The sequence below is a fragment of the Mytilus edulis genome, chromosome 4 (assembly GCF_963676685.1).
Source record: "Mytilus edulis chromosome 4, xbMytEdul2.2, whole genome shotgun sequence".
In the NCBI taxonomy this organism is placed as follows: Eukaryota; Metazoa; Mollusca; class Bivalvia; order Mytilida; family Mytilidae; genus Mytilus; species Mytilus edulis.
The window spans coordinates 73486967-73510575 of record NC_092347.1 but is presented as its reverse complement, the minus strand read 5'-3'; the positions used below and the strand labels follow the sequence as shown (position 1 = coordinate 73510575).

General features: G+C 33.9%; 1 protein-coding gene across 1 annotated transcript; it reads right to left on the bottom strand.

Annotated features, from left to right (window-relative positions):
• Nucleotides 1-7019: 7019 nt before the first annotated feature.
• LOC139518521 (ctenidin-1-like) lies at nucleotides 7020-11197 on the bottom strand. Its single transcript, XM_071310023.1, has 4 exons — nucleotides 10990-11197; nucleotides 10199-10254; nucleotides 7876-7902; nucleotides 7020-7471 (listed from the first exon to the last, which is right to left on the bottom strand). Exons 2-4 carry the CDS (start codon nucleotides 10251-10253, stop codon nucleotides 7083-7085), a joined length of 471 nt encoding a protein of 156 aa, XP_071166124.1. The 5' UTR covers nucleotide 10254; nucleotides 10990-11197; the 3' UTR covers nucleotides 7020-7082.
• Nucleotides 11198-23609: the final 12412 nt, after the last annotated feature.

Below are 23609 nucleotides of genomic sequence, written 5' to 3'. Positions count from 1 at the left end.
GGAGGTGTAATTCAATACAACTGAAGAAACACCGCAGAGGCGAAACATTTTTTGTACGATTTTATGGTAACAATTATTTATTTTTCCAACGCTTCCCTTGAAACCTTCACTAACAGTAACTCTGTGTCAGCTGTTATGATCACCGGACATGACTAAATGTTTCTGTGTTCTGTTTACTTAATCAATACATTATCACCGATAGGCGCTGTGGCACTTCAATCTCAAGCTTGGCTTTACCGTAAGGGAAAATTACAGGAACCTGTTTCTTTAACTATCTTCAAAACTAATGGCGATCTGAGAGAAATTTAGACGATTGTAATTCGAACAAATGCAACATTATGACCAATATAACAGCTTTTGAGTGTAATTAATGAAAAATTTGTTTTTAAGTACTTTCAGGACCAATTTATATAAAATTGAGAAAGGAAATGGTGAATATGTCAAAGCGACAACCACCCGACCATAGAGCAAACAACAGCCGAAGGCAACCAATGGGTCTTCAATGTAGCGAGAATTCCCGCACCCGTAGGTGTAGCCGTTCTACAATCACGCAAAATACGCATAATATCACCTCAGATTTTTTTTTGGCGCAACCAGTTGTTGATACGATTATCCATCATCAGTTTCCCATCTTCTGTATATAATACAATCAACTACCTCGAAACCTCCCATTGTTTTAACATAAACATAAACACAACGTTATCGCTGTCACTATTCAGTGTAGCGTCACCTCAGTGTGACATATTGATATTAGAGTATGAATAGAAATCCATGCATGCTTGACGCCTTTGTTATAGTAATCTTAACGTTGCCCGATTTACCCAGTTAACGGTATGCATTTTTCTTGATCGGGTGTGCGTATATGAGCCTTTTCTTTATCAAGTATTTGCAGAAGCGTTATTATCGAATTGATAGTTTTGTGGCCATGTTCCTATTATTTATCATGTATTTAGTACAAAATACAGCAATTTTGTATATCTAATAAAGGTTCTTTTCTCCAGTCTGTATCACCTACCCTGTATCGAATACCCCGTATCGCCTAGCTAAATCCGTATCGCATACCCCGTATCGCATACCTGGCGTGACGTCATAGTTTGAATGACGTCAACGTTTGACCTATGACGTCCAGTTGCTGTATTTCCTTGAATAATAGGAAAAAATGAGTTCCCATGAAATGTCCTATCATTTCGACTAAAATCGACAGTTTTCCAAAACTAATTACCCAGTAACATAACGAGTGATTTACATATAATTTGTAGTTTGTAATATTTATTGACCAATTTATTATTTTGTAAACTATATATTATTTTGCTCTTGTTGCACACAATGTGTGCCTGAGTGTTTTAAATGAACTTGTCTTGTTTATATATATAAAAAAACACAATAAGATATTGTTCATTTTGTCATAATTTTCGTGTAGTTTGTTTTCATTACCTGATGGATTAAACACAAATGCAAATTTTTACGATTTTAATTTGGCAAACTTTTCAAGAAAATGTTCTTGCTGTTCACCTGGTCAGAAAATTAAAATGATTATGAATAATATCATTGCCAAATAAACAATAAAACTTTAAACATTTCTACATCTTATGATATGTATTTGATAAATATTAATTTTAGATGAAATAATAGGACAGTATCGTTAGTGGATGCATTTTAATACATGGTATTTAACGTATATATTGAGAATGTAATAAGGTTATAGGGGACATTACCATGTGGATATTAAGCAAAAAAAGAAGTCTATAAAAAAAATAGTCAGTTGGAAAAATACAGGAAAATCATAATATTCTTTTCTAGCTTATAATTTAGGACGATTAAAAAACAATGGATAACCCATGAATCTGATTCTATTAAGATATATGATAAACAGAATAATACGTGGCAAAATCCGTATCGCATGCTGTATCACCAGCATGCGATACGAATTTTGCCATGTATTATTCTATATATAATCTCGGTTGCACTCCATTGTTGTGTCAAGTTTGATTATTAGGAGCGAAGTGCTGACATTGGGTATTTCAGAACTATGTTGTGAGGATTGGATAATTTAATATGTTAACATGCAGGGATATAACTGAAACAGGACAATCAACTGCGATATCATAATCGCTACTCTTTAAACAATTACGTCAACTTATTTGACATCTACGCCGTTGGCATTCGGATAGGGCGTCTGCATTGCCATTTAAAGCCATTTTCTGTATTTGATATCAAAATCGTAGGTGTCTATGGCAGATATTCGTACAGCGGCGATCTTTCTGGTTCTTTAAAGTTCTTAAATCATTTAAAAAAAGAAATACGAGTAAGGATAAGAAAGTGGCGGAAATGTTTAAATACTTTACAAATATAACGACCGCTTAAAGTTCTCATTTTGGACCTATTACACCGTAAGCGATAACTGTTTTCTCTCCGTATTAAACTTTCATCTCTGTATGCAGTGATCATCGCGGGTAGGATAAGCTAAAATAGGAGCGGTATTAAAAGCATTCTCTATGAAAACTAGAGGCTCTAAAGACCCTGTGTCGCTCACCTTGGTTTATGCACATATCATAAACGAAGGACACAGATAGATTCATGACAAAATTGTGTTTTGGTGATGGTAATGTGTTTCTAGATCTTACCTTACTGAACATTCTTGCTGCTTACAATTATCTCTATCTAATGAACCTATGAATCTATCCCGGTAGTCAAAATCTTTTGTAAAAATTTATGAAAATTGTTAAAAATTGACTATAAAGGGCAATAACTCCTGAAGAGGTCAATTGACCATTTTGATTATGTTGACTTATTTGTAGGTTTTACTTTGCTGCACATAATTGCTCTTTACAGTTTATCTCTATCTACAATAATATTCAAGATAATAACCAAAAGCTGCAAATTGTTTATTAAAATTACCAATTCAGTGGCAGCAACTCAACAACGTGTTGCCTGGTTGATCTGAAAATTTCAGGGTAGATAGACCTTGACCGTACGAACAAATTTTATTTGTCAGATTTGCTCTAAATGCTTTGGTTTCTGAGATTTTAGCCAAAAACTGCATTTTACCAATGTACTATTTTCAGCCATGTCGGCTATCTTGGTTCGCAAGCCGTGTCATCGGACACATTTTTTAAACTTGATACCCTAATGATGATTGTGGACAAGTTTGGTTAAATTTGTCTCAGTATTTTCACAGGAGAAGATTTTTGTAAAAAGATTACAAAAATTTAGGAAAAATTGACAAATATTGACTATAAAGGGCAATAACTCGTTAATGGGTTAACTGACCATTTTGGTCTTGTTGACTTTTTTGTACATCTTACTTTGCTGAACATTATTGCTCTTTACAGTTTTACTCTATCTCTATCTATAATAATATTCAAGATAATAACCAAAAAAATACAAAATTTCCTCAAGATTAACAATTCAGGGGCAGCAACTCAACAGCGGGTTGTCCAATTCATCTGACAATTTTAGGGCAGATAGATCTTGACCTGATAAACAATTTTACCCCACGTCAGATTTGCTCTAAAAGTTTTGGTTTCAGAGATATAAGCCAAAATCTACATTTTACCCCTATGTTCTATTTTTATCCATGGCGGCCATCTTGATTGGTTGGCCGGGTCAACTAGATATCCCAATGATGATTGTAGCCAAGTATGGTTAAATTTTGCCCAGTAGTTACAGAGGAGAAGATTTTTGTAAAAGTTAACGACGACGACGACGGACTTTTATCGATTTTGCCTCTCCTGTATCGGTAGTATGCTTAGGCAGCAACCATTTGATTTTCTGGGGGGGGGGCTATGGTTTTTTTTGGAAAAAAAAGTTTGTTTCCAGTTTTTGGAGAAAAAAATAATTTGTTTTTGATTCTGAGAAAAAAAAATTGTTTGTTTCACCCTCTGTTGCCACTATATGTAATGCTAAAATTGAAAGAAAAAAATTGTTTTCGACTTGTCGCGAAAAAAATAGATTGTTTTTCGCCGCAGGCGAAAAAAAAAGTTTGTACAGAAAAAAAAACCATAGCCCCCCCCAGAAAATCAAATGGTTGCTGCCTTAAGGTTTATGTACCCTTCTGTAGCCATTTTTGTACGAACTTTTCAAACTTCAATTGTATCAAAACTACAGATATAATAAATAATAGAGATAGGCCATTTTGTACATATTCCAAGGGGAAACTTGATGCAAAGCATCATTTTTTACTGTTCCATTGCATTTAATAGAAAAAGAGGACTTTGTGGCAAATAAATCAAGATTTTTATAGAAAATCCACAGCCTTTATCCTTGTACTCTCATATTTGGCAATTTGATGACTGATAGATATAGGATTATTGCATGCAGTGCTAGCATTTATTTCCTTAAATCAAGTTTATAAATGTAGTTATTGGTTAAGACAAGTATAAATATGGCCAAAATCAAGTACGCCTTTTAGGGTGCGCTCGACTTTAGTGACTCAACACGAGGTGTTTTGGAATTTACAGGTTATTTAGAACTTTTTGTAAAAAATAAACACAAGCACATCATAGAAAATCAAGTGAGTAATTTATGTTTCAAAAAATCTCTGTATTAAAGGCTGTGGATTTTCTATTAAAATCTTGATTTATTTGCCACAAAGTCCTCTTTTTCTATCAAATGCAATGAACCAGTAAAAAATAATGCTTTGCATCAAGTTTCCCCTTGGAACATGTACTAAATGGCCTATATCTATTATTTATTATATCTTTAGTTTTGATACAATCGAGGTTTGAAAAATTCGTACAAAAATGGCTACAGAAGGGTACATAAACCTTAAGCAGGGTTGTTTGTTTGTGTATCACCCGGTTCAATAAAAATGTCGGCATATATTGAATAACTGTAGTAAGTGCAGCGTGCTGGTTTTGTGTAATTTTTTCACCAACGTTCACCAACGGCTGCAAATATGAGGGAACGTCATGACCACAGGAGTTTGAAATCCTATCAATAAGGGGGTAAAAATATACCAAAGTCGACTATCACAGTAGAGCTTCTTTCGAAAAGAGAAGCGACAGGAATGCAACGCATTTTCCTACTTTTTTTAAAAGGGACGTTTTGGGTCGGAATAAACTTACTTCTGGTCTTAATAAGGAGACTCGTTTTTCTAAACCGCATTTACCGTCATTGCTAAACTTAATGTTCGAATTGACCTGATGATATCTGTTCGACAGGGTGTTCACTACCGGTGTCTCCTGTATATTTTTCGGTTTAGTCGAAGATTCATTATAGAAAACGATATATCGGTTGGTGATTTTCATATCATAGCATGTTCACCCATCCCTTAATACGTCTTACGGATCTTAATAGCTATAAATAGTGCTTGAAAAAATCATCCCGGTTTTCCCCTGTATCAAACATTTTACAATGCTCAGTTTCTGTTAAGTGTGCTCTTGCACATGGAATATTCTGAGTAAATAGTTAAAAAGCAACACGCGGAAAGCATGCATCCCCATCCGAGTGTCTATGTTGTAGTAAATTTGGTAAATCACATTTTGATTCATCATTTTTTCTTTTGAAATAAGTTTCACCGCGAATCCAGTGTCAATCCAGGAGGGTTCCGGGGGTTAAAACCCCCCATTTTTTTTTACCGATCAATGCATTTTAATGGGGACATTTAGCTGGACCCCCCTTTTGTCCTGGGTTGGGACCCCTCCCCCGTTTTAACATTGGCTGAATCCGCCCCTGAGTGTCTTAACCCCAAAAAACAATATCAAAGCAAGACTTTTTTGGTAATAGCAGATACTCTTACACTTGAATGCCCTTTGTTTTGTTTTCATTATCAGTTATACGTCGAGTACAGCCTGTTCCATTTTAAATCATTTGAACGATTGTTTTTGTAGTTGTTTCTGATGGTTAGCACTTCTACTCCTATTTGGTAATTGTTTTCCTGTCTTCCCAAAGGTCCTTCTATACAGTATTCCTTATAGAACCGTCCTTATAACCTTTAATAATTCTATTGTCTACAGATATTGTTTTATTGACCTTATTGGTCTCTGATTGTTGGCCATGTGTAAAGTTTGTAAGTGTTTGTTGAATAATCTAAACAGATTTAACAAGATCCTAAATACTTGTTCACTTAGTGTATTTTTTATTCTTTCAAGCGTGTGTGTTTCCTGGTGCGTTGATGAGCCAAGGTTATGATAAAGAACGTCTGTTCCTTTTCAAACAAATTTCATTAAAAGATACCGTAAATGATATATGATGGTCTTGAAGAATACACCCTATTCACTGACATTGTTTAACATCTGAATTTTGTTTCATAGTGTTACTTTTTTTGTTCTTGTACATTTAAACCTTTATGTTAAGTCTATTTTTTTGGGTAATATACATTTGACGTGGCTTGGTACTCAGACATCCCGTCATTGTACTATGGTCAATTTTGAATTCTTGGTTTTCATTTTTGGCTATGGACTCTGTCTATAGAGTGTCATATGTTTACATCGGCGTACTATATATAATCCTGGTGCTTTTGATAAATATATGTCATTTCGTTAATTTTGTTGAAATGGTATTTTGTTTTTATAGTGATTAAGATCATATAAAAATATTAAGTGCTATATCCCTATTTTTTTTACCTATTATATTCGTTTAGTTCACACATTTTTGACAATATAATGGAATTCTATGCGACAGTCATACAAGCGAGAAGTTAAGCTAGCTATAAAACCAGATTTAACCCTCAATATTCTACATATGTATGACAGTTGTTTTCCATTTATATAATGTGTTAGAGCTTTTGATTTTTGCCATTTTATAAAGGATTCTGAATTTTCACTGGAGTTCAGTATATTTCTTATTTTATTTTTGAGCCATTAAAATATATTCAGATTTTTTTTTTAATTTGAAGTTTCATATGCATTTAAATAGTACCAGTTACTAGTGGATTTAATGATGAAACTGAGCCAAATCAAAATGAAGAATACATAATTATATTATTTTCTACCTGCATGAAAGCTTCTGTAAACTTACATTATCAATATTAAACTACACAGGGTTGCAAAACATACTCTCAAAACGAAAAAAAAAAAAATGAACGAAGCAATTTATTGAATAGACATTGTTTTTCTCATCAAATGTCCTGCTCATGTCTCCTAATGCCATTTTCCAGAACTTCCGCCATATTTTCCACCACCAACTCTTCCTCCACCACCTACACTTCCACTTACACCACCGCCTAGACCACCATGTATACTACCACCTTGTCTGCCACTTACACCTCCGGAAACTCCTCCTTTCAGTCCACCACTTACACTTCCTCCTTGTCCACTTGAAGTTCCTCTAACAGCACCCCCAAGATTTCCACTTACACCACCGGTAAGCCCTCCTCCACCTCCACTAGAAACTCCTCCACTAACACCACCTCCAAGCTTGCCACTTAAACTACCGGACGACCCTCCTCCTAGTCCACCTGAAATTCCTCCTCCAATTCCACCAGAAACTCCACCTCCGACGTGACCAGATCCATCGCCACCACCACTACCTACAGGTTTAAAGTATTTAAATATTTTATCTGATTCCTTAGAAACAAAACAAAACTGTAGACGGATGTTTAAGGTTTTTTTGTTTACGTTTTTGCCGGATCTGATTATTATCGACAATTATATTTCTTTTTATTTCATTTTTTACTGGTTGAAAATTTTGATGTTCTCAACACTGTCATTATGATTAAATGTTACAAAAGTATATGACCTTATTTTTGATGACATTGCTAAAAAAAGACAACGAACCTTAGGAATGTAACTTCTAATTTAAAAAAAATTAAGAGTAATCAATATAATCTTCATTAGCCTTGTCTTACATTGTATAGCATTCAAATATTAGGCTTTTGTTTGTTTTATATTTGTCTCAATTATCGGTGTTTACAGTTTGATTGAAGTCTCTTACCATATCCGGATCTTTTTCTTCTGTAATCTGTTAAAGAAAAAAAAAAACATTTTGTAAATTAAATATGCAAGATTTTATACAATTATTTATACCAACAGGTGTTGGAGTTTTTCTGAAATCACATTCTCATTAAGAAAAAATTCACACACCTAATTAAATGGGCATTCAAAAAATCAGAATGTGAATATATATGTTCAAACTCTTTTAGGTAATTTTTTAGTAGCAATAAACAAAAAAACTATGTTAATTGGACATGCTTTGATACTATATATGCCCTTGAATTTTTACTAGATAACATTTTTGTTCGCTTTGGAGATTCCGTATATCGTCAGATTATCGGAATTCCAATGGGGACTAACTGTGCACCACTTATTGCGGACCTGTTTTTTGTATTGTTATGAGTTACAATTTATGACAAAAATAAGCAAAGACCCATCGAAACAACATCTGATAAACAAATTTAATAATACTTTTAGATATTTGGATGATATTTTGGCTCTCAATAATGACGACTTCAGTATGTATATTAATGAAATTTATCCTGTTGAACTTACTTTAAATAAAGCTAATACTAACAATGACCACTGCTCTTTTCTCGATCTTGATATCTATATCACTAATGGAAAGCTGAATACTAAAATTTATGATAAAAGGGATGATTTTTCATTTCCTATCGTTAATTATCCGTTTTTAGATGGTGACGTTCCCTTGTCACCATCTTACGGTGTTTATGTATCTCAACTTGTACGATTCGCTCGTGTATGTAACAATGTTTTCGATTTTAACGAGAGAAATTTATGTATTACTGAAAAATTATTACACCAGGGTTTTCGATATCACAAACTAGTCAAAACATTTACTAAATTTTATCATCGGTATAAAGACATCATTCGTAAATATAGCTCAACATGCAGACTTCTAATACGTTCATGTATTTCACATCCAATTTTTTATGGTAATATTCTTTATAAAGCACAAAGGTGTCAGTATTCACCTCAGAAACTTACAAAACCTTTGAATAGACTTATTAAGAAGGGATATAATTACGATACTGTTGTCAAGTCATTAAAGATTGCATATTTTGGCGTTAATATTGAGTCACTGATAAGGTCTTTGCATCGGAACTAAACACATTTATTCTAAAAACAGTTGTTGGCATGACACGGGTTATGTTCTTCTCATATATGTTATGATGGTATGATACTAAACCCCTAACGGGAAGGATTGTGCCTGATGTTCATATGATGAAATCATAATCTTTCAGTCAGTTTAATTTAAGTCTGGAGCTGGCATGTCAGTTAACTGCTAGTAGTCTGTTGTTATTTATGTATTATTGTCATTTTGTTTATTTTCTTTGGTTACATCTTCTGACATCAGACTCGGATTTCTCTTGAACTGAATTTTAATGTGCGTATTGTTATGCGTTTACTTTACTACATTGGTTAGAGGTATAGGGGGAGGGTTGAGATCTCACAAACATGTTTAACCCCGCCGCATTTTTGCGCCTGTCCCAAGTCAGGAGCCTCTGGCCTTTGTTAGTCTTGTATTATTTTAATTTTAGTTTCTTGTGTACAATTTGGAAATTGGTATGGCGTTCATTATCACTGGACTAGTATATATTTGTTATGGGGCCAGCTGAAGGACGCCTCCGGGTGCGGGAATTTCTCGCTACATTGAAGACCTGTTGGTGACCCTCTGCTGTTGTTTTTTATTTGGTCGGGTTGTTGTCTCTTTGACACATTCCCCATTTCCATTGTCAATTTTATACTTCGTTTTGAACATTTTGAGATTTTACATTAAATGACATGAAAGAGAGGCGAAAGATATCAGAGGGACATTCAAACAAACAAGAATTGTTTTACAAAGGAGTAGGTTCGGTAAGGTCCTAAAATGACCCCCTTTTAAAGCTTTAATTTCTAATTAGGATTAATTTATCATAATGAATCATAGTGACAAGGAAGGAAAAAAGCCCTTTTGTTGAAAATTTACGTTTCTGCGTTTTATTTATGACATCACAAATAGTACTTATTTTTTTATTTTCCACGAAAAAGTCAATGAAAATGGGTAAATTTCCATCGATATTTTGACAGTAAAAATAGAGCGCATACGTCGACAACAAAGATCTCTTAAAATAATGTTTGTAAAGACAAATGGGGCCCTTACCGAACTTACTCCTTTTAGAATTATATTGATAAATTAAGTTATAGTTTTTGTCTGAATAAAAAATCCACATGTAAAAGACTCTGGAAAAAAGATTGGATTAAGAATGGATTCTCTAACCACGTTGGTGACAATGATTAACTATATTTATAATTTTTCTTACCTTGTTGTGCAGAAACACAAACAATCAAAACACTCAAAGCAACTATGAACTGCATTCTGAAATTTTAATTGATATTTTCGTTTACACAGATTTTCGAATTAAAAATATGAAGATGTATTATGATTGACAATGCGCTCCCTTCATTGAAAAAAATGTTTAACTATTTAGACTTAGATATGAGTAAATGAAGATGTGGCGGTGAATTTTAATATTTCCCTCCCATCGAAATTCTACAACACTCGAATCAGATTTTTATCAAATTCTTCATATCTGATTTCACTTTATCTTTGTATGAACTTTGTATGACTATGACGGAAGGCAACTTTGGTAGCACTTTAATGAGCTTGTATTCCAAACATTATGTCAAATAGTAAGGACCTTAACAGTTTTAACAAATCAATTTGATATTTAGACCTACAAAATATATAATACGGACTCACATTATCTAAAAATGATATATGGATGGACTGACACATTATGTATACAGGCCCCGAGTTACATAAAAGTATTATGTCATATAACATAGCTTTGAAGACACGCAAATTAAACTGCAATAGATACTAAAAAAAATGATTGTTTTAAGATGGGTCTATCTTTTCTGAAATTAAATTAATTTTAACCATTTTGTCAAATTTAGAAAAGTATATGCTTGCTCTCACACATATTGAAATTAACGTACAAATACTTATTTAGACCAGTTATCACGAAAATGAACATATATTTTTTGAGACTGTATAGATTTGTAGATTTTATTCAAATTTAACTTGAACTATACTGTAATTTATACATACCTGGATATTTGTGTGCGGTAATGGACTGTCCTTGGAGCTTTTCTAACGAAGATGGTCCAGCTCCTTATTTATACTTTTCAACCAGACGTGTTGTTTCTTTTTCTGCAGGTTATGTTTGTCCACTACCTGTGTGGAAGTTACGGCCATGCGGAAATTTACAACTGTAGTTAATTAACGGGATGTCTTCAGATGTACAATTTGTGTTTTGCAACAGGAAACGATAATTACAGTAAATGTCAGAGTGTAAATTATACAATTTGTTTACTATTAATTTCAAAATTGTAAAAGTTGCAGATTTTTGAAAATCCCCTTTTACTTCCGATATTCGTTAAAATGATTTCTTTGCTACACGAATCGGACACACACTTAACTTAACTGTTTTATCGTTTTCTAACCTGTCACGGTGAATAAATGTAATACAAATATTTGAGGATTTTAAGGACTTCCCCCTTGTTTTGAATTTGCGTTAAAATGTTTTACCAATGTACTTTTAACAACAACTGATTGCAAAGAATTATCAAATCCGTTTTACTTTTCTAGGTTATCACTTTATAACCCAGATGCTCTCTATAAAAAGTAAAATCACAAAAATACTGATCTCCGAGGAAAATTCAAAACTGAAAGTCCCAAATCAATATCAAAATAAAACGATAAAACACATCAAACAAATGGACAACAACTGTCATATTCCTGACTTGGTAAAGGCATTTTCGAATGTAGAAACTGGTGGATTGAACCTGGTTTTATAGCGCTTCTTGGATCATGTTGTGTCGAGAAACAATACAATACCTTATCAGAGAATGAATGGTTGGAGCCACAAGTTTACAAGAGACTTACAGGTAAGAGAAATAAAAAACCTAAATTCATCATTTTAATACAGAAACGTCACACACAGAAACATTATACATAGAATGAAAAATACAAGAGCAGGCAAGAGGACGGTAAGTCGTAAGGATATAAATTTATAAAGACGTTACATTTTTTTACAGAAAGCTATCTTACCGTTTATGAAGATAGCGTTGGTGTTCATTTTTCCTTACCTAGTTTAAATTCGTTCACACGTTTTGATACCTGATGAGGGAATAGTAATTATAACTTCTTTTTTTATACGAGGTTATGAAGCTGAATGTCCCTTTGATATATTTAGCCTCTCTTATTCAAACTTAACTTCTTTAATTTGAAATTTAGGCGATTAAAAACTACCTTTTAAAAAAAATAATAAAATGCACATTTTTGCTGCTTTAATAAGTTATCAACGGTCCCAGGATTATAATTTAGTACGCTAGACGCGCGTTTCGTCTACATCAGACTCATTAGTGAGGCTCAGATCAAAATAGTTATAAAGCCAAACAAGTGCAAAGTTGAAGAGCATTGAGGTCCGAAAATTTAAAAAGAAATGTGCTAAAGACGGCTAAGGTAATCTATGCCTGGGATTAGAAAATCCTTAGTTGTTTTGAAAAATTCAAAGTTTTGTAAACAGGAAATTTATAAAAATGACCACATAATTGATATTCATGTCAACACCGAAGTGCTGACTATTGGACTGGTAATACCCCGGGGACGAAACGTCCACCAGCAGTGGCATCAACCCAGTGGTGTAAATAGTTATCAAAGCTTCTAGGATTATAATTTAATACGCCAGACGCGTTAAAGTATTTTTCTATTATTTTAGTTTTGGCCAAGCTGCTGATTAATATTATTATAATGATATGTTTACATGTGTTAGTTTCAGTTTACACCATTTAATATACTTTCTATAAGGTTCGAAGGTATGCTTTAGATGCGTGTAAAAAAGTTTGAGGTGCGTGTAAAGAAGAGGGATACCACAAAGGGTTGTACCCTTAGTTGATTTGGGAACAGGTATGTATGATCACTAAAGATCTTATTCCGACTGGTAGTTAAATCCTTACCAAAGTGTGGCAGTCGTTTGCTTGTGTGGGTTGTACAAGTTCGCAGCAAGGTCCGGTCTGAACGGGAACGTTTCATCCAATACCTCGTGTTCAGAGAGTGCCACGCTTTTTGTACGTTTTAAATAAATCCTTGTAACAACTCTGTAAAAGCTTTGAGGTGGACTGTTTTGTTGTCTAATCTGTGGTCGGGTTGTTGTTGCTTTGACACATTCCCCATTTCCATTCTTAATTTTATGTCTCTATTCAATATATCCTCATTTCCGAGTGGCAGTCTAAATTTCTCCGAACTTTATCGTGGACAGACTCTTCAGCTACTGTATCACCAGTCACGTGGCACGTGTATTCGAATCTTAATCTTAATTGACTATGATTGGCAGTTTTCCGGCTGACGGTTTGTGTTTAGTTCCGAGCACTCCGACTTCTTTCACCACGAGATAGCCACGAAGCGGAAATTAACCTCATACAGATTTCTTTTAATAAACAATTTCTTTCAAAAGGGATGTGAGAAAAATACATTTTTAAATAGATAAAAAATAGAAGATAATATTAAAAAAAAAGAACTTGTTCTTGTATCTATTTAAAACAAAAATTAGTTTTGTTGTAAATTTAATTTCAAACAACAGTTGGTTTTGTTGGCTACCTAACCCCACAAAAGAGGAATGTTTCGTGCCTTAGCTGATATCCACGTTCAATGTAAACAATGGTGCTCATGTTGCTCAGTTTTCAGTTGGATTGGGCTTTTATTTTTCAATAATATTAGTTGTTTCCTATTTTTGTCATTTGATAATGATCTTTTATGTCGTTTGAATTGAACAAAAACAACAATTGCCATCTTTCAACCCCGAATTGGTGTATAAGAACCCCTATTGAGTCCGAACTTGTTCAATATCAAACATGATTCGCTGTACTTTAACGTCATTTGAAACTTGTTTCTTATAATTGATTTATTATTGAATTGGTGAACCAATACATGAATATAAACTATATTTAGTTCCGTACACACTTTAAAAAGATATTTATTACGAATCTAAAACGTAGTATCGACAAATAATATTTCAGTCAGTCAGAAAATGTTGATCGCAAGCTTATAAACTTTCGAGTTTGTTGCTGACATTCATCGGACTTCTAAATCTAAATGCCTGTATCAAGTCAGGAATATAACAGTTGTTAACAGATCGTTTAATGTGTTTGAGCGTTTTTGCCATTTGAGTGGGGACTCCGTTTTGAATTTCCCTCGGAAATCAGTATTTTTGTGATTTTACTTTTTTCCATGGAAATTAACTCATCATAGGAACCAGGGTAACAAATTTGTGCGCCAGACCCGCTTTTCGTCTACAAGTTACATTTGAATAAAAAAAAGTCAAAAAGACAAAATAAAGTACGAACCTTTGTTTTGCGCTACTATCAATGAAATGAACTGATAAAAACCTACTGGATAATTAACAAATACCATTTGGTCAGTGATTTATTTATTTACGTACGATTACTGTCTATCATATAGACTGCTTGTTTTCAAAATACTTTGTCTTTGTCTCTATAATGACTTGTAACTTTTCACAGGCTATCGATTTGCCTAAGATATGAAAAAAAACTTTTATGAACACCAATAAAACATTGCAATCCAAACTGATTCCAGTTCACGATATTTGTATTTGACATCTTAAGCTTGAAGCTAATGAATGTTCTGTATAAAACTATGAGAGACAACCAATGTGTGCACGAAATGAGCCATAAACAGGAGACAAAATCATTGTTAATATATAATTTGCGATAAATGAACCACAAACAGGAGACAAAACCATTGTTAATACATAATTTGCGATAAATGAGCCACCAACAGGAGACACAACCACTGTAGTGACAGACGTGTCCTAAATCAACCATCAACAGGAGAGACAACTACTGTAGTTACAGACGTGTCCTAAATGAGACATCAACAGGAGACATAATCACTGTAGTTACAGACGTATCCTAAATGAGCCCCTCAAATGGAGACACAACCACTGATGTTACAGACGTGTCCTAAATGAGCCTTCAACAGGAGACACAACCACTGTAGTTACAGATGTGTCCTAAATGAGCCATCAACAGGAGACAACCACTGTAAATAAAGAAGTGACTCGGCCTTAAAGAGCCATCAACAGAAGACACAAGCAGTGTTAATACAGAAGTGACCTAAATGAGTCACATACAGGCGACACAACAAGTGCTAATATGCAGTGACCGAAATGAGCCGTCAATAAGAAACATAACCAGTGCTAACATATAATTGCCTTAATAAGCCCCATCCAATGTATAATAAAGCAATACTATTTAACTATAATTAGGGATAGTTTCTTTATATAATTACTAATTTTATCACCTACCAGGAAATTAAGTACGTCTTTTTATTCTCCAGAAAGACGATAAATATTTGTCATTCGAAGCAATTAATTTTTTATATAAAAGAGCTCTAATTTCAAGCTTTAGAATCATTTTAATTTCCCAAATGAAATAAATCATAAACAGTAATGTCATGAGATAATTAACTTTTCGACAACAGAAAATAACCGGAACGGATCATGTTTTCTCGAATATTTTATAGCTTTTATTAATTTTGCAAGCTAAGGTATGTCTATATATATTAGTATATAATAATTGTACTACATTTTTATAATAGTATTTGGCCATCGTCTAGTCAAAAAGCATAACTAGATTTCTATAATGACTTATAACACCATAATACGATCATTTGTACTATATTACGTTTTTCAAGATTTGTTTGTTTTTGCAGGAAAACCCTATCAAAGACACGAAAGACCAAATAATGATAGCATGGCTAGTAATGTAACCGAGAATTATAAACGTAATGCACATTTGGATGTGGAAAGAAGTTCTGGTAGTGGAGAAACGACGACTTTTGTCAACCAGTCGTTTCACTACCACACAAGTGTTTCTCCATATGACACTTTAGTCCTATCAGATCCATGCTTTCCTGACGGGACATGTGAGTTTACACAGACAAAGATGGAGGAACAGTATTGTAATTGTGATGGAAAATGTCATCAATATAAGGACTGTTGCCATGACATCAAGCTCAACGAAGATTTAAACTCGGTATACACACCATATTATCAGTGCTACAAATCATCTAAAAACATGTACAAGGGACTGTTTGCAGTGGCTGAATGTCCAGCGATGGAAGAAAATACCACTGTCTCACATCTTTGTAGAAGTAATGACATGCTGAACACTGGACCTTGTGTCGTTCATGATGAAGTCATATTTAATAATAGATACTGTGCTTTGTGTCATAATATTACTTCATATAAAACATTTGATCTTCAGTTTATTGGGGCAGACACGAGAAACATTCCAGAAAATATTTCTAGAACTGACAAACTCAGTTATTTTTTCCAAAACAGCATAGGTTATCAATTAATCCCACCAAATGGCACAGTCGTTCGTCCATGTATGTTAGGATTAGCAACCAACAATGATGCACTGTGTCAATGTTTATAAATCCAGTTTACATGTACATAAATAGAATTATACATTTCTACAGAAATCGTTTCTGTGTTTCAATCTATAACCGTCACCTATCCAACTGCGTTTCTGTCATATATGATATTATAATTCGTGATATCATCCACCCGATGACTATTTTGTTTTCATTCAAAGGAAAAGAAACCAAGGATGAAGATTGCACACGATGGTCGAAAGAGGTAATTTAACAAAATTACTAGTATAACACAAGCCATACATGTTTTGGCGGTGCTTTGGTTTTGCGTCAATTGTCATTTTTTGTGTTATTAAAATTTACTGTTACAAAATGATAGAAATTATAATAAAATTAAGGAATGTATCTCCCTCATGCAAAATAAAGGCAACAGTAGTATACCGCTGTTCAAAACTCATAAATCCATGGACAAAAAACAAAATCGGGGTAACAAACCAAAACCGAGCGAAACGCATTAAATATAAGAGGAGAACAACGACACAACATCGAAACGCAACACACACAGAAACAGACCAATCATCAGACAAAACACCACTAGAATAACAAATGTAACATGAAAACCAAATACATGAATTTGGGATAGACAAGTACCGTGCCACGTCTTATCTCAATATCTCAAAAATAAGAGAAAACACAAACGACTCAACGTTAAAATGCAACACAAAGAGAAACGAACAATATATAACAATGACCATCTTCCTGACTTGGTACAGGACACTTTTAAAGGGCAAAGCTCTGATTTCTTTCACGGATTTGGCTATACTTTTTGTACCTTTTGAATTATAGCTCTTCATCTTTTAAATAAGCTTTGGATTTCAAATATTTTGGCCATGAGCATCACTGAAGAGACATGTATTGTCGAAATGCGCATCTGGTGCAAGAAAATTGGTACCGTTAATTTTATTACTACCACTGGGTCGATGCCTCTGCTGGTGGACTATAAGTCCCCGAGGGTATCACCACCCCAGTAGCCAGTACTTCGGTACTGGCATGAAAATACGGATTTTTTTGTGTTATTAAAATTTACTGTTACAAAATGATAGAAATTATAATAAAATTAAGGAATGTATCTCCCTCATGCAAAGCTCTGATTTCTTTCACGGATTTGGCTATACTTTTTGTACCTTTTGAATTATAGCTCTTCATCTTTTAAATAAGCTTTGGATTTCAAATATTTTGGCCATGAGCATCACTGAAGAGACATGTATTGTCGAAATGCGCATCTGGTGCAAGAAAATTGGTACCGTTAATTTTATTACTACCACTGGGTCGATGCCTCTGCTGGTGGACTATAAGTCCCCGAGGGTATCACCACCCCAGTAGCCAGTACTTCGGTACTGGCATGAAAATACGGATTTTTTTGTGTTATTAAAATTTACTGTTACAAAATGATAGAAATTATAATAAAATTAAGGAATGTATCTCCCTCATGCAAAGCTCTGATTTCTTTCACGGATTTGGCTATACTTTTTGTACCTTTTGAATTATAGCTCTTCATCTTTTAAATAAGCTTTGGATTTCAAATATTTTGGCCATGAGCATCACTGAAGAGACATGTATTGTCGAAATGCGCATCTGGTGCAAGAAAATTGGTACCGTTAATTTTATTACTACCACTGGGTCGATGCCTCTGCTGGTGGACTATAAGTCCCCGAGGGTATCACCACCCCAGTAGCCAGTACTTCGGTACTGGCATGAAAATACGGATTTTTTTGTGTTATTAAAATTTACTGTTACAAAATGATAGAAATTATAATAAAATTAAGGAATGTATCTCCCTCATGCAAAGCTCTGATTTCTTTCACGGATTTGGCTATACTTTTTGTACCTTTTGAATTATAGCTCTTCATCTTTTAAATAAGCTTTGGATTTCAAATATTTTGGCCATGAGCATCACTGAAGAGACATGTATTGTCGAAATGCGCATCTGGTGCAAGAAAATTGGTACCGTTAATTTTATTACTACCACTGGGTCGATGCCTCTGCTGGTGGACTATAAGTCCCCGAGGGTATCACCACCCCAGTAGCCAGTACTTCGGTACTGGCATGAAAATACGGATTTTTTTGTGTTATTAAAATTTACTGTTACAAAATGATAGAAATTATAATAAAATTAAGGAATGTATCTCCCTCATGCAAAGCTCTGATTTCTTTCACGGATTTGGCTATACTTTTTGTACCTTTTGAATTATAGCTCTTCATCTTTTAAATAAGCTTTGGATTTCAAATATTTTGGCCATGAGCATCACTGAAGAGACATGTATTGTCGAAATGCGCATCTGGTGCAAGAAAATTGGTACCGTTAATTTTATTAAAGCAAATCTGAACTGGGGTAAAATTATTTATAAGGTCAAGATCTATATGCCCTGAAATTTTCAGAAGATTCGGACAACCCGTTGTTAGGTTGCTGCCCCTGAATTGGTAATTTTAAAGACATTTTGCCGTTTTTGGTTATTATCTTGAATATTATTATTGATCGAGACAACGGTAATTTCTGGAAACAGCAATAATGTTTAGCAAAGTAAGATCTACAAATAAGTCAACAAGACCAAATTGGTCAGTTGACCCCTTAAGGAGTTATTTCCCTTTATGGTCAATTTTTAACAATTTTTCGTTAATTTTTGTAATCTTTTACAACAAATTTCTCCTCTGAAACTACTAAGAAAAATTAAAACAAAATTGTCCAAAGTAATTATTAGGGTATCAAGTTTTAAAAGTGTGTCCGATGACCCCTCTCGCGAACCAAGATAGCCAACATGACTAAAAATAGAACATAGGATTCAAATGCAGTTTTTGGCTAATATCTCTGAAACCAAAGCATTTTCAGCAAATCTGACAGGATAAAATTGTTCATTAGGTTAAGATCTATCTACCCTGCATTCGGACAACCCGTTGTTATGTTGCTGCCCCTGAATTGGTAATTTTAAGGACATTTTGCCGTTTTTGGTTATTATCTTGAATATTATTATAGATCGAGACAACGGTAATTTCTGTAAACAGCAATAATGTTTAGCAAAGTAAGACCTACAAATAAGTCAACAAGACCAAAATGGTCAGTTGACCCCTTAAGGAGTTATTATCCTTTATGGTCAATTTTTAATAATTTTTCGTTAATTTTTAAAATCTTTTACAAAAAAAATCTCCTCTGAAACTACTAAAACATTAAAACAAAATTGTCCAAAATAATTATTAGGGTATCAAGTTTAAAAAGTGTGTCCGATGACCCCACTCGCGAACCAAGATAGCCAACATGACTAAAAATAGAACAGAGGATTCAAATTCAGTTTTTGGCTCATATCTCTGAAACCAAAGCATTTTCAGCAAATCTGACAGGATAAAATTGTTCATTAGGTTAAGATCTATCTGCCCTGCATTCAGGCAACCCGTTGTTAGGTTGCTGCCCCTGAATTGGTAATTTTAAGAAAATTATGCAGCTTTTGGTTATTATCTTGAATATTATTATAGACAGAGATAAACTGTAATCAGAAATAATGTACATTAAAGTAAGACCTACAAAAAGGTCAACATAATCAAAATAGTCAATTGACCCCCTAAGGAGTTATTGCCCTTTATAGTAAATTTTTTACAATTTTCTTAAATTTGTAAATTTTTACAATATTTTTTCCACTGTAACTACTGGGACAAGTTCATTATAGATAGAGATATTTGTAAGCAGCAAGAATGTTCAGTAAAGTAAGATCTACATACACATCACCATCACCAAAACACAATTTTGTTATGAATCCATCTATGTCCTTTGTTTAATATGCAGATAGACTAAGGTGAGCGACACAGGCTCTTTATAGCCTCTAGTTTTAAATTCTGAAAACACAAATCCTCAACTTTTAAAAGTCATATGAAAATTTAAAAAGAAAGTGAAATATACTATTTAAACTTGAATGACTATGTTTTACTGTAACACAAATACACGTGAACTAATTTCTTGTAAAAGAACATCTTTTTTATTTTTCAAAAGCTATAAAAGGTAATGGTATTGAAATTTGTTTTCCCATATACTTATTCGCCAATAAACAGAACATTTAAATGCATTGATTCAATCATTCTAAAAACATTAATATGACAAGAAACTCGTTTCATATGACTTTAGGAGGTTGTGGCATTAACTCAGACTCTTATAGTACATATTTTTGACGTACAAGCAGTCTAAGCTAGTTCATGTTTCGTCAGTTTATTTTCAATCTATGAGTTTGACTGTCCCTCTGTTATCGTTCGTCCCTCTCTTTTTCACAAACTTACTTACATATTTTGAAATAATATAAAATTATATAAATATATATAAGTGTAAAATAAAGTCAAAACAAATACAGTTAATTACTACTCTACAAAAACAATTTTTCTTCTCACATCATCTCAATAACTGTGAATTTTCTTCCTCATGAATAGATAATCGTAGCTGTATTTGGACAAACTTTAAGCCTCGGTCACACCTTACCGGATAGGTCGAATGGACGTCTAACGGATAACTTTTTTTTCAATCCGTTCATGTCCGTTAGGCGTCCGTTCTTATCCGTTAGACGTCCGTTCTTATCCGTTAGACGTCCGTCCATATCCGTTGAATGTCCGTTAAGCGTACGTTTTATCCGTCGACGTCCGTTCTGGCCGGTGGAAAATTTTGAGCATGTTCAAAACTTTGAACGGACGTCCAACGGATATAATGTCCGTTGAACGTCCGTTAGGCGTCCGTTTTGTACGGTACTCGTCCGTTTCGTTTCCGTTTCCGTTTTGTATCCGTTTCGTGTCCGTTATACATCCGTTGGAGGTCTGGAAGATAAATTCACCAACGGACTTCTACCGGACGTATAACGGATAAAACGGATAATGAACGGATCTGAAACGGGTAAATGCCAATTAAAAATTTCGCGTCAGAAATGCCAATTATTGGTTTGTCAGATTTCTTAAGGTTTATGAATTCTTATTATTCTCATAATCGATCTTAGAGTATAGCCACGTCAACACAATCAAGCAGTTCTTATTTAGGCCAGACACTGCTCTTTGGCGGAATTTTGAAGAACAAACCAAAACCAGTTACACAGAAACATTTTCAATATTTATGCGATTTACATGTATTATTATTGTCGCCTTTGATTTTTCCGTATCTCTTGTTCATCCGTTTTATCCGGTACGCTTCCGTTATGTGTCCGTTTTATGCGGTACTCGTCCGTTGGATGTACGTTCGACATCCGTTCTGTCCGGTATGTGTCCGTTTCTCGTACGTTGCATATCCGGTGTGTGTCCGTTATGCATCCGTTACACGTCCGTTTTATTTATACAATAGACATCTTTTCGCAGTATTAGCACTGATCAGTACATTTACCGACTGTGGCCTTTTATCTAACGTGATATTAAAATTAAGGGTATATTCGAATAATGTACATGTATAGATGGAGACTCTTACTCTGTCGACGCATCCGAGTTGGTCCTTTTTGGACTTTATGCATTCCTCCAAATTTTTAATTCGAGATTTGAACATTCGAAAACTACTGTTGGTTCTAATTCTACCAATTTTCACAAATCTTTAATTAAATGAGCTCTTAATTTTTCTTTTTAGATGCAGGTAAACAACGAATGCACAGATTTAGAAACTTACACCAATTTTCGGTTAACAGTTGAAACTTTTTACCTTGTATCAAGTATGACCATGACAAAGGAACAGTTTTTATCAATAATTGGTACATATATATGGAGTTTTACCCAGGTTGTAGAAAACTTAGATATACACAGCACAAGAATTCTGTTCCCAAAGAAAGAGAAAAGCAAAGCTTCAGAAATAAGACTGGAAGTTATGATAACCAAACCATCGTTCATCGATGAAATAAGAACAGTGCAGTACAATGTTAACACCTTTATGTGGAAAATGGTATTCGCTTATGAAAATAATACTTCTGTAATCACCAAAGAACAAGATTTACCAACTTCATTGCAGAATGAATCTTTAATTATAATAAACAATGACATAATCAAAAATACAATTATTAGTCTTAACAGAAATATTATAGAAATATCTGGACACTTAGACTGTAACAGGATGACAGTGATTGCTGAACAAAACACATCATTAAATTTACACGTAAAAGACATAGTATGCCATGAATACCATATAAAAAAAGATTCCGGAGACATCAAAGGACTGTCATACTCTATAAAAGCCATCCTGACATACGCATGCTTTTCAATCTCAGTAGTGGCGTTGGTTTTCTCTGTCACGATGAACAGAAAATTTAAACTGTCTTCAACCGTCGCAGGTTCTAACATGGAAAACTTGTCTATATCACTGATTGCCTCAAACATTTTGTTCATGATAGGTAGTTATACCTAGCAAATAACCTACGTGTGTTACACCATTGGAGTATTTCTTCATTACTTATGGCTGTCTGTGTTTTCTTTCATGATGATAACAGTTCTATACATAGCCAAGAACCTTACCTCAATGAAGTCAGGCAACAAAACAATAAAACAGGCAGGAACCGAAACTCGAAGAGTTTTAACTGTGATTGGCTTGATGAATCCACTTTTATTTGTTGCTCCTGCTGTCATTCTTGATCAATTCAATATTGCTAATTTATCTGTGGGGTATGGAAATTCAGTTTGCTTTCCAAACATTTATCCAGCAAATCTTATTTTCTTCACTGGACCAGTTGTAGTTTCTACTGTTATCAATTGTGTTGTTCTGATTCGAGTTATATTTCAGGTTTGTTTGTTTCGTATGAAAATGAGACATCTTTTGAAATCTTCATCTTTTCAAGATGCAAAATTGTTTTTGCGACTTGCCATTTTATCTGGTATATTTTGGGTCACAGGATTGTTGTCTGGTATTTTTGAATCCGAATGGCTGCAATACATATTCATATTACTTTGTGGTCTACAAGGGTGTTTTATTTGTATTGCTAACTTGACAACAAGATATATGTATAGTAATGTGAAAACAACTTTCAGCAAGAAATCTTCCAGTCCACAAACGGTTGATTGACACTGGTTTTACCAAATACCTAACCTCCCATTTCTATGAAATAAAATGAAATAAGACAACCTGAACCCCTATAATACCCAATGCATATTTTCACCGTTGTTGGTGGACGTCTATACAAATAGTTCTAAATGAAATTTGAAATTAATCTTCAGTGTGAAAACAAATATTTACAGCACATTCCGATTTTCTCATTGTTTGTTTAATTTTTATTACCAATGATGAC

Excerpts from the sequence above, each read along its gene's own strand:
- LOC139518521 (XM_071310023.1), bottom strand. The coding sequence starts at position 10,253 with ATGCAGTTCATAGTTGCTTTGAGTGTTTTGATTGTTTGTGTTTCTGCA. Across the intron at positions 7,903-10,198 it reads TTGTGTTTCTGCACAACAAG|ATTACAGAAGAAAAAGATCC; the intron begins GTAAGAAAAATT and ends TTTCTTTAACAG. Across the intron at positions 7,472-7,875 it reads AAGAAAAAGATCCGGATATG|GTAGTGGTGGTGGCGATGGA; the intron begins GTAAGAGACTTC and ends TTAAACCTGTAG.